Source organism: Hydra vulgaris, chromosome 12 (genome assembly GCF_038396675.1).
Source record: "Hydra vulgaris chromosome 12, alternate assembly HydraT2T_AEP".
In the NCBI taxonomy this organism is placed as follows: Eukaryota; Metazoa; Cnidaria; class Hydrozoa; order Anthoathecata; family Hydridae; genus Hydra; species Hydra vulgaris.
The window spans coordinates 17,419,458-17,435,865 of NC_088931.1; the positions used below are offsets into that span (position 1 = coordinate 17,419,458).

General features: G+C 27.4%; 1 protein-coding gene and 1 long non-coding RNA gene across 2 annotated transcripts; one reads left to right on the plus strand and one right to left on the minus strand.

The window, feature by feature from the left end:
* Nucleotides 1–2,170: 2,170 nt before the first annotated feature.
* Nucleotides 2,171–5,232, minus strand: LOC136088530 (uncharacterized). The gene is made up of 2 exons (XR_010642239.1): nt 4,899–5,232; nt 2,171–2,449 (listed from the first exon to the last, which is right to left on the minus strand). It is a non-coding gene; the product is annotated as an uncharacterized LOC136088530 (long non-coding RNA).
* Nucleotides 5,233–12,143: 6,911 nt separating this feature from the next.
* On the plus strand, nt 12,144–14,588 carry LOC136087986 (zinc finger MYM-type protein 1-like). The gene has a single exon (XM_065811622.1). It carries the CDS (start codon nt 12,144–12,146, stop codon nt 14,586–14,588), a length of 2,445 nt encoding a protein of 814 aa, XP_065667694.1.
* Nucleotides 14,589–16,408: the final 1,820 nt, after the last annotated feature.

Genomic DNA, 16,408 nt, shown 5'->3' on the forward strand with positions numbered 1-16,408 from the left:
ATTATTATTTTTATTATTATTATTATTATTATTATTATTATTATTATTATTATTATTATTGTTTTTATCATTATTATTATTACTATTGTTGAAGTTGTTATAAAGAATGGATTTTTGCTATTATTTTTTTTTTTACTTTTTGAAATAAATAGAGAAATGCTTACTTCAACACCATAGTTTTCCTTGAGTTCTGCGGAATGTCGCACTCGACAGAAATATTTCTCTTTATCGACTTTTGAACAGTCAATAAGTCATAAAGATCTGGTTTGTGAAGGAAATTAATCTTTAACGACAATTCGGAATAAACAGTTCGTAAATTTTCAATACAACCGTTCTCAATTAATTTTCTTACAGACTGTAAAGAAATGCAAGACATGCTAAGAAAATGTTTTAATTTAGTCAGTTGAAAGTTTCTTTTAAAATATGCAATCGACAGAAACAAACAATCGATTAATGACAAACTTGGGCCTACCTTGGCCTGAAGTTACGCTACCGAAGGATTAAAAGGAAAACATTTAATAAGAATTTATATCATTTTAAAATCTCGTCAGCCAAATAAACGGGCCAGGTTAGGCGCGCCTAATATGGTCCGAAATTACGCTACCCACGGTCGTTTAGACTTTAGAAATAAGTTGAAAGTTATTATACGCAAGCGCAGTAGAGTTAAAAATAATTTAGAATTTTAATAATGGCTACGGATACAACGTTTTTAAAAAGTTATCATTGACAACGAGTAACTTGTTTAATTTTAGATAATTAAATAGACTTTTAACTATTTTTTTAAATGAAATTATTGTGAAAATAACTTGCAGCTGTACTAAGAAATGTTTTAAATAAAATACAAGACAACTGAATGTGAATAAAGTCTACTTTCAGCTAAAGCTACTTTTACTGTTTTTGTTTATAATCTTTAAACCTTTTTTAAAAAAATTTTGAGCGTAGAAATTTTAAAATTTTTATTTATTTAGCAAGATGAACCTTTTATCTTTTTTGCATTTTTTGCTTATATGAGGATTCAATTTTTTTTGCAGGGTTAAAATAAAATCTTAATCGTTAACTTTTTGTAACCTGTTGCTACGGTACTCCTTTCCGATGTGTGTGTATATGTATATATATATATATATATATATATATATATATATATATATATATATATATATATATATATATATATATATATATATATATATATATATATATATGTATATATATATATATTTATATATGTATGTATGTATATATATATATATATATATATATATATATATATATATATATATATATATATATATATATATATATATATATATATATATATATATAAAGATAAATAGAGAAAGAGATCTCAAAAAGAGAATAAATAAATAGGAATTGGTTGATAAATATGGATGAATTACAAGGATTTGTAAAAAATAAATTTGTTTATAATATATATATATATATATATACAATTTTTTATATAGTCTAATATTAAATAAAATGGAACTTTACAACAAAAATATTAAACTCATTTGCAGAGTTTGTGGACAGTTACTTGGTAAAAAGCATTATTTTATAGGAGAAATTCTTAAAGTAAAATTAGAGAAGCTGTTTCATGTTGAAATGACAGATTTGGAAATTGTCCATCCTCCAAAAATGTGTAAAAAATGTTATTGTACAATGAACAATGTGCTTTCAAGAAAAACATCAACTGCCCTTGGTCTCTGTACTAAGTGGAAACCACACTGTGATGATTGTTTTACTTGCCAATCAGTAAAAAAGCTTAGAAAAGGTTTAGTAGTTTCTAAACAACAATCTAGAAATAAAGTAAGATGAAAAAAATTGATTCAAAGATGTGGACATTTGCAATGTTCACTACCATAAAAGAAGCAATAACCATAATACAAGATAAAGACATAGATATATCAAAGCTAAATAATGAGTTAAATCCACATTAACAACATTGCTTATGTAATATATGCGGTAAAATTTCAAAGCAACCTTTAACTTTAAAAAAATGCGAGCATCTTTTCTGCTTTTTTTGTATTGTAGTAAATATTAAGTTCAAGTCAATTAGTAAAGCAATATGTCCTCAATGCCAAGAATATTTATTATATGAAGATTCATTAGCAAGTAACAAAACAAATTCTCTCATTAAAATGTTGACTGTTGCATGTATTTCAACACAAAATAAAAGATCAAAATATAATTCAAATAAAAATATAAATATCTTTCATGCATAAAATACATTTTTCATTCCTTCAATCTTTATGTAAAAAATATTCTAAATATATTCATATTGATTTTAACAGTTTCAAGCTAAAAAATATTAAAAAATAAAAAAATTTAAACAAGAAGTACAAAAAATATTTATATCGAGTTCCAAGAAAAAGTCTTTCTGCTTTAGTTTATTTTTCCCTTCTTTACAACAGGTTAGTTTCCTTTTCAAGACCCAAATATGGTTGGAATACTAAAAAAATATATACTATATTTGTTTGTTTTAAATCAATTTTTATCATAATTTATTAATTTTGAATCAATATATACAAAACCAGACTGATGATTCAATAGATAGAATCAAAATAATAGCATTCAATTAATAAAATCAAAAACATAACCAATGGTATTGCTTTGAAGCAGGCAATACAGTTGATTTATTTGACGTTATTGACTAAATCGAAAGCCTGGAATAATAACATTCAAAATTTTGATCATAAATAAGAGTGCATAATAATATAATGTATGTATGTGTATGTATATATGTATATATGTATATATATATATATATATATATATATATATATATATATATATATATATATATATATATATATATATATATATATATATATAAGGGTCTTGCAAATCGATTCAATTCGCGAATCAAGTGTTGCTTCGATTGAGTCGAAAAAAAAGATTCAAGTTTTTTCGAATCATATTTTATTTTGCGAATGTCGCTATTTTTTTAGATTTCTAAAGCTTTCTCAAATTTATTTGAAATGGGTTTTTACCATAGGTGGAGTAAGAGTAAATGAAAATAGTTCTAATATCACTTTTAAACAAACGCCAAAAATATAATCCGGGCAAAAGGATTTTAATCAAAGAAATATTTTTATTTTTTTGGAAAAAAAATGCTTAAATTTGGTTTACTGCGAATTGCTGATTCGATTCGCGAATCAAGACCTGCTTTGAGATTCAATTCGAAACAAAAATTGTCGATTTGCAGGGACCTAATATATATATATATATATATATATATATATATATATATATATATATATATATATATATATATATATATATATATATATATAGATCTATAGTTTGTTGGCTTTGGGAAGAGCGGAAGGAAAAAAGTGATTCTTACGCCAACATATACGTCACTTTTAATTACTTTTAACTTTCGTCCAACATTTCCGTGTTGGACGAAAGTAAAAACCATTAATTTAATTACAAATTAATCGTTTTTTAAAAAAACCACAAAAACGCAAATTTAATTGACCAGAATGTTTTAAAAACATTGTGAATGTTTTTAACAATATAAACAATGTTTTTTTTTATTTTTTTTAATAAAATGTTTTTATTTTTATTTTTTTTAATAAAATGTTTTTATTTTTATTTTTTTTACTGTAAATCATGCGCGGAGTGTTGCTACATCGACTATTTTATAGCCTGACTCGCAAGGGAGTGCTGCTACATCGACTGACAAATAGCCTGACTCGCAAGGGAGTGCTGCTACATCGACTGACAAATAGCCTGACTCGCAAGGGAGTGCTGCTATATCGACTGACAAATAGCCTGACCCGCAAGGGAGTGCTGCTACATCGACTAAGGGTTTGGTTGGGGCAGGCAGTCTATCATTATTAAAAAAAAAAAAATTCCGGTCTTGCATTTAAATTTTTACTTTTTGTCAACAAAATATGGAAAAAACTTTCGGACAACATCTAAGGGTTCTATATATATATATATATATGTATATATATATATATATATGTGTGTGTGTGTGTGTGTGTGTGTGTGTGTGTGTGTGTGTGTGTGTGTGTGTGTGTGTGTGTGTGTGTGTGTAAATTATGTTAGTGTATTTTATAAATAGAGTGTTCAATGTTCTTAAAGAGCAGAGCAATATTAAATGCCCTGCTAAATAATAACATTTCCAAAAAATGTATGTTATGTTTGCAAGAAAAAATTGAAATAATTACTCATTTAAATCAGGAAAATTTATTAAATTAAAAATTTGAATTAATTTCTAAATGTAAACACGAAAATAAATTCCTCTTAAAAAATTATAAAAACAAATGACCAAATTAAATTATCCCCATTCCAAAGAAATATTTAATAATTACTTTCTGTAACTTCCCGTTAACCAAAAAAATATAGTAATTTAAAAAAAAATTATTTTTATTTTTAGTTATAATAATTTATAACTTCCTGTAAAATAATTTTTTCTATAAATTGAATTTTTTTCAAATTTAGTAACTCTTCCTGATGATCCAGCAATGGTGAAACTTAAAGTTGAAGAAAAAAGTTAGATAAGTGTTTTTTACTAATTTACATATATATATATATATATATATATATATATATATATATATATATATATATATATATATATATATATATAATATATATATATTATGTTACTAACAAATAAAAATATTATGTTACTAACATATAACAATATTATGCTCTCTTCTTTAAGAATATTGAGCACTATATATATATATATATATATATATATATATATATATATATATATATATATATATATATATATATATATATATATATATATATATATATATATATATATATATATATATATATATATATATATATATATATATATATATATATATATATATATATATATATATATATATATATATATATATATATATAGCCACATGGGAAAAGAGTACCATAGCAACAGGTTACAAAAGTTTAATGATTAAGATTTTCTTTTAACCCTGCAAAAAAAATTGAATCCTCATATAAGCAAAAAATGCAAAAAAGATAAAAGGTTCATTTTGCTGAATAAATTTAAATTAAAAAATTTCTACGCTCAAAAATATTTTAAAAAAGGTTTAAAAATTGTAAACAAAAACACTAAAGTTGCTTTAGCTGAAAGTAGATATTATTCACAATCAGAGGTCTTGTATATTATTTGAAAAATTTCTTCGTACAGCTACAAGTTATTTTCAAAATAATTTCACGAAAAAACTAGTTAAAAACCTATAAATTATCTAAAATTGAACAAACTACTCGTTGTCAATGATTAGTTTTTATAACGCTGTTACCGTAGCCATTTTAAAAATTCTTCAATAAATGTAATTCTACTGCGCATGCGTATAATAACTTCCTCCTGCAAACGACCGTGTACCGATAACAAAATTAGAATCCACTTTCCAAATATTTCTTAAATTCGGAAGCCGGTGAAAAACGAGCAAGATAAGAACTTTATACTTATAAAAATTCCTTAGATATCGCTAATTTACATACAAAAAATCACAAAATAAAATTGAAGAAAGTATTTTTTTAAAAATAAAAAGCTTTTTAATTAAAAGTGTTTACCAAAAAAGATGTTAGTCGACGCGCCTAACAACCCGAACCCTAAATCCGCCCCTGCAACACTCTGAACCATGAAGATCTTTTTTTAATTCGCTGTTATACTTGTATATTCAACTGTAGAATTTAGAGCGATTAGTCGAAAAACTAAGCTTTAAGCTAACGGGAGTTAAAATTTTTGGAGCTTTTCCAATATAGCGATTTTGGCGTAAAAAAAATTAGAAATTTTTTTCGGAGTTACGCTATGCAGTTATTATTGAGATCAGTGGTCAGTGACCCGAGATCGAATTTCAGCCACTTTAAAATTTACTTTTCATTTTTAAAAATAATAATTTACTTTTTATTTTTGAGAATTTGTTTAAATGACAAGTCAAATAAAAATAAACTTTACTTTGGGCGGACGTTTTCTTTCAGGCACCCCTCTAAAGTAAGTTAGTAAAAAATAGGGGTGTACCGAATTAAAAATTTTGAATTCCGGCCGGAACCAGATTTGCCAGATTTTTTAATAAATTTTCGCCTGGAACGAGAATTATATTTATTTAATTTTTTAACTTCAAAATTGAAAGTGAAAGCCTGCACCTCAGCATCTGGCTACACAATATATATTTATAAGATATAATATATATTTCATTAACTTGTTTCATTTAATTCTAATATGTTTTTTTTATTTGTTTCAAATAATTTTATTTACTGAAAGTTTTAACCTGCGTAATATTTATATTTTAAATTATTTCTTTGTTTTCTATTTTCCATTTATGTTAAAGTTGAATTATTTACTGTATTAAGCATCCTATACTTTTTAATTCTTTAAAATTTAAGTAACATTTAAAAAGAGATTATTCTCAGGCAGGTAACATTTTTGATCAAAAAAGAGCTAGTTTGTTACCCTAAACGTTTTCAATATAACTCATTCTGCATAAGACTCATTTTTATTAGGGATGTACTAGGGAATTCCGGCAGAAATTTGTGATTTTTAGGTCATTCTGGTTCCGGCCAGAATGCCGGAATATAATTTTTACCTTTTTTTCAAAACACGTGCTACAAACTAGCTAAATTAATTTAAAAAATTATTGTCCTACAGGACAATGAAGAACTATAGGTAAACCTAGGTAAAAAATACAAAATTCTTAGCAAACACAATGTAATTTTATTTGCGGTAATCAATTTTATAAGGATTTCTAAAAGTTTTGGAATTTTGTGATGCAAAAAGAGCTTTAATTTAATTAACAACATTTATCCAGGGAGATTGGGAGGGAGAGGTGTTTTTTTTATTGATGCAACGTCGTCGAAGAATTCTAAGAAAGCTGAATTTCATTTATCTAATTATAAGTCTAGGTGAGAATCTTTAATTCACCTAAATCTTTTCTTGAAACTTACTTCATTAAAAGAACCTTCTTTTATTGCTTGTAGTTTTTTTTTTTTTTTATTTAATGGGCAATTCCACGTTCAAGTGAGTTATTTCGATAAAATGAATAAATATATTCAAACAAAAACCAAGTAAGCATTGGGTTGCCATATGTTTAAAAATTTTAAATTTTGAATAATAATGTTATTAGTGTTATTTTTTTGTTCTAAATTTCAAATTAAATTCATGCGTCATACTTTCTACATAAATTGTAGCCAAACTACATTTTGATAAAAGCGTAGTATTGTCTCCGTAAGTAACGATAACTAATTTGATTTAAGATGTATAAATAAATAGCTAAAACAATCTTTTGAATAATTTTACACAAAATGATAACTAATTAATTTAATTTAAGAAGCCAGTTTATGCAGGTTCAATATTTAGCTTGAAATATTCAACTGAAAACAACAGGTTTAATGCAATGTGTTTTTGCGTCCCGTAAGTAACACAGCATATAATCAACTATAATTCCTAAACTTTTAATATACAGGAAAACAAATAAATAATTTTGCAATGATTCATAAATATATAAACATCTAATCTGTTAAAATAAAAAATATATATCTAAAAATGTGACATTACAAAAATCAAAATGTCCCTTAACTAACGGTGGAATTGCTTAGATAATGAAGAAATTTTGGCTTTAAGTGGTTGATGGTCACTCGCTGAATCCACCTACGACAAATGATAAACATTTAATACTGTTATTAATATTGTTATTGGGGGAGGGGGGGGGTAAGAACTCTCTGGCTCCCTGGTTTTGTCCGCCCTGTCCCATCTTCCTTCTGTAGAAACTTCCAAAACTAATTCATTTAATTTTTTGAACCAACAAGTTTTGGAACTTGATGTACAATGATGATCAAACGCTGTGGCAGTTTTTTATACATAATTTAGATCCATTAAACTTCAAGATTTTTTAGACAAATTTTTTTAGTTGATTTACCATCTCTCTGGTTTTAATTGATTTATTCATATATATTACAATACCTCCGATATATTTGCTTCTGTCTTACCAATTTATAAATTATATCGAGCTATATGAGGACTTTTATTTGTCATAATTTTTCTAAATTTGTTTCCGTGTCTGTATTCTTGAGCTTGTATTAATGAGCTTTGTCGTCTTGATGAGGTGATTTTGATATTGCTACCTTTATATTTTCGTTATTTATGTTTACATCTTCCCAAAAGGAAACAGTTTTATCATTAATCTGTTTTATTTTGATATTGTTGTTTTGTTTTTTTCATAAAAAATCTGGTTTTTCAGTACTTGATAAACTAGTTGTTGGTATTTTCTGTTACTGAAAAACCAGTTTTAATATTGCAACAATTTTTATCTTACAAATAGTTTAAAAAAAGTTACATTTCACTATTTTCTGTATTTGTTCTTTTTGAAATCTTAATCTTTGTTATAAATTCTTTGTATCTGTAATATTTAATAATATATTGTACTTGATCATTCGAGCTTGGATAAAATTTTACTTAAAATTTGATTGTAAGAAAAGTTAACTTTTTTTAAAGACTTCATTTCGGTTCCAGTTAATTTCAAACTTGATTATGATGGAGATTTAAACCTCCAAGTAATCTTTAATTTATTTCAAAAAATAAAATCAATGCAAAATAAAAATGGTATGTCGGTTTCCGGAGATCTTTAAATAAGATGGACCTTCCTTCAAATTATGAAATATTTATTTTTTATTGAATATTTAATAACAGATTTGAAAAGAAACTTTATGTAGATTCAATTTTAAAATAAAAAAGAAGAGGTAAAATAGACGAAAAAAATAGATTCTATTTGTTGCTTTTTAACAATTATCAGACACTTTTCATAAAGTCATATGGGAGATTTTGTCGAGATTTTTTAATAACTTTCAAGAGGATTTGAATACCTAAAATACTTTGCGTAATTTGAAAATGTATTGGCTCATTTAGTTTGAAAACATATTGAGATACTTAAATTGTTCAAGAAGATATTGGCACGTTAACTCAAATATTTTTGTCACATTTAAATACTTTTTATTTCATACTTTTTTCATGATTTTTTTGATTTAAGTGCAGAAATTTCAAATTTTAAAGAAAATAAAAAATTTCAGAAGAATGATCTTTTCAGAAAACGAAACATTAGCAATGGTCCCACTATTTTTAAACATTTTTTCAATCATGCTGCATTGCTTAGGTGTTTATTTATTAACTGGTTCTAATACCATTCGAAGCATTCAAGATGTCATTATATTAAACCTGAGCATTTCTGAAATTTTAATCAGCTGTTGTGATATTGTACATAATAGTTTAACCCACCGTCGCTTGTTTAAGAATACAATAAGCTATTTGATAATAGTAGAATGCTCATTCCTTCTTTTGCCCAACTTTATGATAATTATGTTACTCACTATAAACAGATTTTTAGAGATTTATTTGAGCATTCATTACACCAGGCTTGTTATCAAAAAAATGGTTTGCAAAGTTTTGATCGCTTGTTGGGCAATAGGTGTTATATGTGGAGCAATTATGCTTACAGTTCGAACAAAAAACAAAAATGCAGCAACACTCATTTTTAAATATATACTGCCATTGGTGGAAGGAATTATTATTTTAACAGCACTCGGTACGTATTTATATATATGGAGAGTATTTTACAAAAAAAATAGTGGAGAAAAAAAGAAAAATATTATTAAAAAAAAATTTTTTCCACCTTTTTTAATTGTTATTTCACTCTTTGTTTTTGTGATAGCACCTGATATAGCAAATTTAATAATAAATTACATATTAATGATCGAAAACCCAAACACCACGAATGGTTTGCTTATTTTATATAGCATTGGTTATATATGCGACGCTTTTATATATATATTTCTGCAGCATCATTTAAGAAAAAGACTTAAAAAGAAAATCAAACCATTGCGTGATAATGTACAATCCTTTTTTGACAAACTATTTTGTTTAAACTTTAAAGAAGAAAAATCTCCAAAAGCTACCGAAATACATCAACAAAGAGTCATATAATTAGTTATTAAATTATAATTAAGTAATTTAATGCAAGTTTGACTGTAATACTGTAAAAAATAAAATAATATTTTATACGCCTGATTTTTATTATATTGCATTACATATATGTAATGTAATATATATATATATATATTTCATATATGTATATATAACATAACATAAATGTAATGTAATATACATAACATAAACGTAATATATATATATATATATATATATATATATATATATATATATATATATATATGTATATATATATATATATATATATATATATATATATATATATATATATATATATATATATATATATATATATATATATAGTAGTGGGCCCCTTGAATTCGTTTTTAAAATGTTTGAACCAGGGGGAAAAAAACATTTACGCTTTTGAGTTGTCTTCGTCTACTTTAATTCCAGTATTGAACCAATAAGTTTAAATTTTGTTTTAATTGGAAATTAGATTTATTTCAGTGGCATAGTTAGGAATTGCGAGGTTCCAAGACAAGATCATCCACGGGACTCTAATACTTAATATAAATTCATATCTGATAATTTGTTTCCTTCAATAATATCAGGTTTTACATGAATAAAACCTGAAATTATTTTAGGAAAACATATACATAAGAAAATACGTACATGTTACGCTATGTAACGTATATAATATGTCACATAGCGTAACATGCATAATATATAATTAAAAAATAAGTTGAGCTCACTTGACACTGGCCAAGATTATTGTATCATCTCAATCAATAGTTTTGTCAGCAATCCTCAAACATGTTCTAAGTGCGTTGTTAAAATCGATGTTGCTTGATTTGTCTTAACAACGTGCATGAGTTTACAACTGTTTTTGAAGATTTATAAACAACATAAGGTAGACATAGAATAACATCAAGCCCAAAGCTAAGCGAATAAGTGTAGTTCTTATTATGTAAAACTATGCTTTATACCTAATAAAAGTGCACTATTATTTTGTCATTACATACGAATTAAGTTATGTATCACACATAGTTTGTTAGTTTACGCTGGCGATGATGTTATTGATAAATAAGTTTGTAATTATATATTTTTTTAAAAACCCGTAAAAACCTAGTCTTTGAGACTCTCTCTATATTGCAGCCTCCTAATAATACGACTAATATTAAACATTACATTTAAGTACCTTCTTGTTATTAATAGTATACTTGTATGGGTATTTTATTTATTATTAAATTAACATTTTTACTTATTAATTTGCCAAAAATATTTAATCAACTCTATTTTTATATACAAAAGGCGAGCAGGCCCGGTTTTAAGCGTAGGCGACGTCGGCGACAGCCGACGGCGGCACTTTTCTAGAGCGGCATTTTCTTAATTTATTTTGTGTTTTCCCAAAAAAAAAAAAATTTTTTTTTTGGGAAAACACAAAATAAATTAAGAAAATGCCGTTGTATTTTACGGGAGCTTTAATACATACTAATTTTTTCAAATAAATAATATAGTAATAAAAGCGTTTGTTTGTATACATGTTTTACATTTGGGATTTGGCGAAGAAGAAACAGTAAAAAAAAAGTTTCTTTTTTCTTTTTCAGGGATGGATGTTAGCAAACCGCCAAATATACAAACAAACGAATTCTATTGGTTCATAAAATACGCTGACTAAGCAAATTAAAGTTCCAGAATATTCCTAAGAAACTTTCTTAAAAATTTTATTGAAGTAATCTTTGAGATATCTATTGTAAATTGTTATAAAAGTGTATTATTAAACGAACTTTAACTTTGAAAAAAAAAAAAATTATTATACCCTTTTATAAATTGAATAATATTTGTCTAACAATAATTTTTATAAGTAAGTAGTTAAAGTTTGTTTTTTCGTTTTCTTTTTCATGTATTTGAATAAACTTATTATTATTATTATTATTATAATTATTAAATATAAAAATTTAGGTATATGTATCAATGCTATATTTTTTTTAAGTTTAAATTCTTTAAACGATACAAATAATGGACCGTGGTAAGAGACAGCGCTTGTCTGGGTCACAATACAAGAAAATTAGGCTTCAACGTGAAGCAAATTCTGCCAAACAGAAGAATGCTTTGTTGCACTTTTTGAGCAGGTCATCAAGCGAAAAAGCACTGGCACCTATAGTAGCTTCAACTTCAAACCAAAATGAAGTTGAAATTGAAATCGAAAGCGGTGGAGAAATAGAATATGCGGATAGTGTTAGTGTTAATGAATATAGAAATTTTGGAAATGATAACTGCTAAAGAACCAGAAAATGTTGATGAAGTGGAATTTATCTCCAATTTAAGTGAAGTTGTTGTACAGAACGTCGATGATATAGGACAAAATGAAAACAATGAAGATCAAAGTGGTGAAGACCCCAAAACCAATAAAGATTTGCCTCTTAATTTTAATGATCCGGCAAAATGGCCTATAATAGATGGTAAATTTAAAGCATTGCTGATGAAGTATGGTCCAATTCAAAAATTGCCGTCTTTATTTCCCGAAGATGAACAAGGTAGAAAATTTTCAAGCTTTCATTTTTATCGCCGAATTTCTAATGGCGATAAAATTAAACGCACTTGGTTGGTGTACTCCATTACGAAAGACACTGTATTTTGCTTTTGCTGTAAGATATTTAGTCCGAATAAATTCTCCCTGTCATCGCATGACGGCTGCCGAGATTGGAAAAATATTTCTGTTATTATTAAACGACATGAAACATCAAGTGGCCACACTACTGCATATCTAAATTGGAGAGATCTGGAGGTGAGACTTAAATCAGGGGCTACAATTGATCAAATTAATCAGAAAATAATTCAATCTGAAACTCAACATTGGCGACAAGTTCTTGAAAGAATAATAACGTTAATTAGAACTCTTGCTGGACAAAATCTAGCATTAAGAGGAACATGTGAAAAGCTTTTCGAACCGAATAACGGAAATTTTCTTAAATTTATTGAATTCTTAGGAAATTATGATCCTATTATGAGTAAACATATTCAACGAATAACAACAAGTGAAATTCACACCACCTATCTCGGAAAAACTATTCAAAATGAAATCGTTGAATTGCTTGCTAATAAAATCAAAAATCACATCTTAGCAAAACTAGAGCGAGCAAAGTACTACTCACTTATTTTAGACTGTACCCCCGATATAAGCCACATAGGGCAGATGACAGTTGTTTTTAGGTTTGTCAGTGCAACTGAATCATCTTCGGAAAAACCAGCTGAAGTCGAAGTTTCTGAACACTTCGTAACTTTTCTTGAATTACAAGACACAACGGGAGCAAATATGACAAAAGTTGTTGTCGATAAGTTGCAGGAATTAGGCGTAAATCTTGATGACATGAGGGGACAAGGGTACGATAATGGAGCCAACATGCGCGGAAAATATAATGGTGTGCAAGCCAGAATTCGTCAACTAAATCCTCGAGCTTTTTTCGTGCCTTGTAGTGCCCACTCGCTCGACTTGGTATTGAACGATGCAGCTAATTGTTGTATGGAGGCTGTCGCATTCTTTGATTTAATTCAAGGCATTTATAACTTTTTCTCAGCATCAACTCACCGTTGGAGTATATTATTAAACCACCTAAGCGATCTGACTATAAAACCGTTAAGTGCCACTCGTTGGGAAAGCAGGGTCGATGCCGTACGGGCACTTCGATTTCAGATTAGTGGAGTTTACGATGCACTAATTGAAATCGCAGAAGACAATACATTAACTACTGCACCACAAGTCAAGAGTCGCGCAGAGGCTAAGGGAATAGCCAGAAATATTTCAAATTTCAAATTTGTTTGCTCCTTGGTATTGTGGTATGACATTTTATTCCAAATTAATATTGTCAGCAAAATGCTCCAATCACAGGCTTTAGACTTGTCGCTTGCTCTAGAGCATTTAAACGCTACCAAATCTTTCCTATGCGATTATCGCTGTGATGAAGCATTTGCCGCAATGGTTGAAAATGCAAAAAAATTGGCAGTTGAACTAGAACTTTTTGAAGGATTTGATGTGGATGATCCCGTACGCGTACGCAGAAAGAGTAGACAATTCCTATACGAAGGTCGTGATGAACCGATAGTATCACCAGAACAAAACTTCAGAGTATCTTTTTTCAATCGAATATTGGACATCGCAATTCAAGCAATAAATGAAAGATTTACGCAATTATCGGAATATAACGAGTTATTTGGGTTTCTTTACAATATCGGCAGCAAACACTTTACGGATGATGAGTTATTGAAACACTGTAAGGACTTGCAGTTAGCGCTTATGTCTGATGGCCAATCTGATATCAACGGGGTCGAACTTTGGTATGAAATTAAAGCTATTGGGAGACGACTTGATACTTCCAATAGCGATCCAAAAAGTGTATTAAAATGTATTTACACTTCTAATGTTGTCGAAGTATTCCCAAACCTTTCGATAGCTCTTCGCATACTACTAACGTTACCAGTCACAGTTGCTAGTGCTGAAAGAAGCTTTTCAAAGCTGAAAATAATAAAATCCTATTTCAGATCACAAATGTGTCAAGATCGTTTAGTTGGTCTAGCTACGATTTCCATCGAGAAAGAAATTGCTGATCATTTGGACATAGAAGATTTGGTTAAAGATTTCGCAGAATTAAAAGCTAGAAAAATTCACTTTTAATTACGATTTGTTTTTTATTTTTTCATGAATGGAATTTGTTTTGTTTTTTATTTTTGTATAAATTCAGTTTTTTTATTTACTTTGTTTTTGTGTAATTTTTCGTAATAAAATAAAAATATATTAAAGTTTGATTTTCAGTGTTTTTCTATTTTCCTTCAAATTGGAAGTTATTGCATTTTTAATTTTTGCGGCGGCAAATTTGCATCTCGCCTACACATAGAAAACTGTTAGAACCGGGCCTGAAGGCGAGGTGATAAAAGGAATAAAAAACCCCTTTAAAATGTTACACGTCATAAAATTCTTGATAAAATTTTTATACATGTAAATTATATTTTTTAGCAAGCAATATTGTTAGAACTTGATAACATTAAGTTTTTAAGAATCCAACAGTTGCTTTCGTAAAGAAAACGATTGTTGCATTCCTAATATTTTACCATTTTTGAAGAAAATCAAAGAAACATTTTTAACATTTTAATGGCACAAAAATAAACCCAATTCATTAAAGAATTAAAGAAAAGTTGAAAAGAACAATAGAACAACAGAACGATAGAATTTCTTTTGTTCAACTCATTTAACACTGAGTAAATCTTAACGGATAAAGAATTGTTTGAAACAGATTGAAAACTGTTTTGTTTTTTTTAACTTTTAAATATAATTATGTAGGTTTAGTTTTGATTTTTATTTTAATTTTTTATTTGTTATTTAATCTGCCATAGTTTTAAATGTATTCATTCATTCATGCTAAAATCTGGAACACAAAGACGAATAGAAAACTACATACATAGAAAATGATTTCTGCAAATTGTGCCAATTTATCACATGATGTTTGTCAATACACAATATCAAGAATATATTGAGTCGAATTCATAGATTAAATTCGCAATAATACAAGAACGAGGTGGTGGAAATATTGTAACAGTATTTGCCAAAAGTTGCTCGATCTCCTAAATGGGATGCTACAACAACTTGGTTTTGATTTACAATGCTGCCTATCAGACTGCATGGACGGTGCTTCAAGCATCATAGTCAGTTTAATTGGATTTCAACAAAAAAATACTGAAGCTGCAGACCACCATGTACATATTTGGTGCAGTGGTAATGTTCTCAACTTGAATGGTTTTAAGTGTAACGTTCAAAAAAGTGTTGTATAAACAAAATGCAACATGGATTAAACTTGTTGAAGCATGAATGGACAAGATAAAAAGATTGAAATTAATTGGTAAAGCAAGGCAGATAAATCAAATGCTGCAACGGCTATATTTGGAACATGCGATGCATGGGATATGTATATATACACATGTATAAGATTATATTTGTATATCATATATATATATATATATCATATATATAGATATACATATGTATAATCTTATAAGATTATATTTGTACTCTTTCTACAACACAAGTTGAATGTGAAAGATCGTTTTCAAAGTTAAAGTTATACATGATGAGATTGCGAAATTCTGTGAATGTTGATAAAGTTTCGTGGTATTATCTCTCAGTGTTCAAAAACTATTTCCATATAAAATTTGTAGCCCCCTTAAATTGGTGGGTTTAAATTATGTATGGTCATAATTTTTGAACGCTGAGAGATAATACTATGAAATTTAAAATTTATCGATGAATATAAGTCTAGTTGAGAAAAGTTCGAAAAATGTTTTGTGAACTTTTTTTTTTTTTTAATTTTATTTAGGTGCTCCAAGAAGTCTATGCGTTCTTATCATAGAGCATTGCAGATGAGCATTTAATTGGAAGTTCGCGTCTCCTTCTTAACCAATGTCCCAAAACTTGCCCAGAGGTGGAGTTTGAACCACGGATCC

Excerpts from the sequence above, each read along its gene's own strand:
- LOC136087986 (XM_065811622.1), top strand. The coding sequence starts at position 12,144 with ATGCGGATAGTGTTAGTGTTAATGAATATAGAAATTTTGGAAATGATA.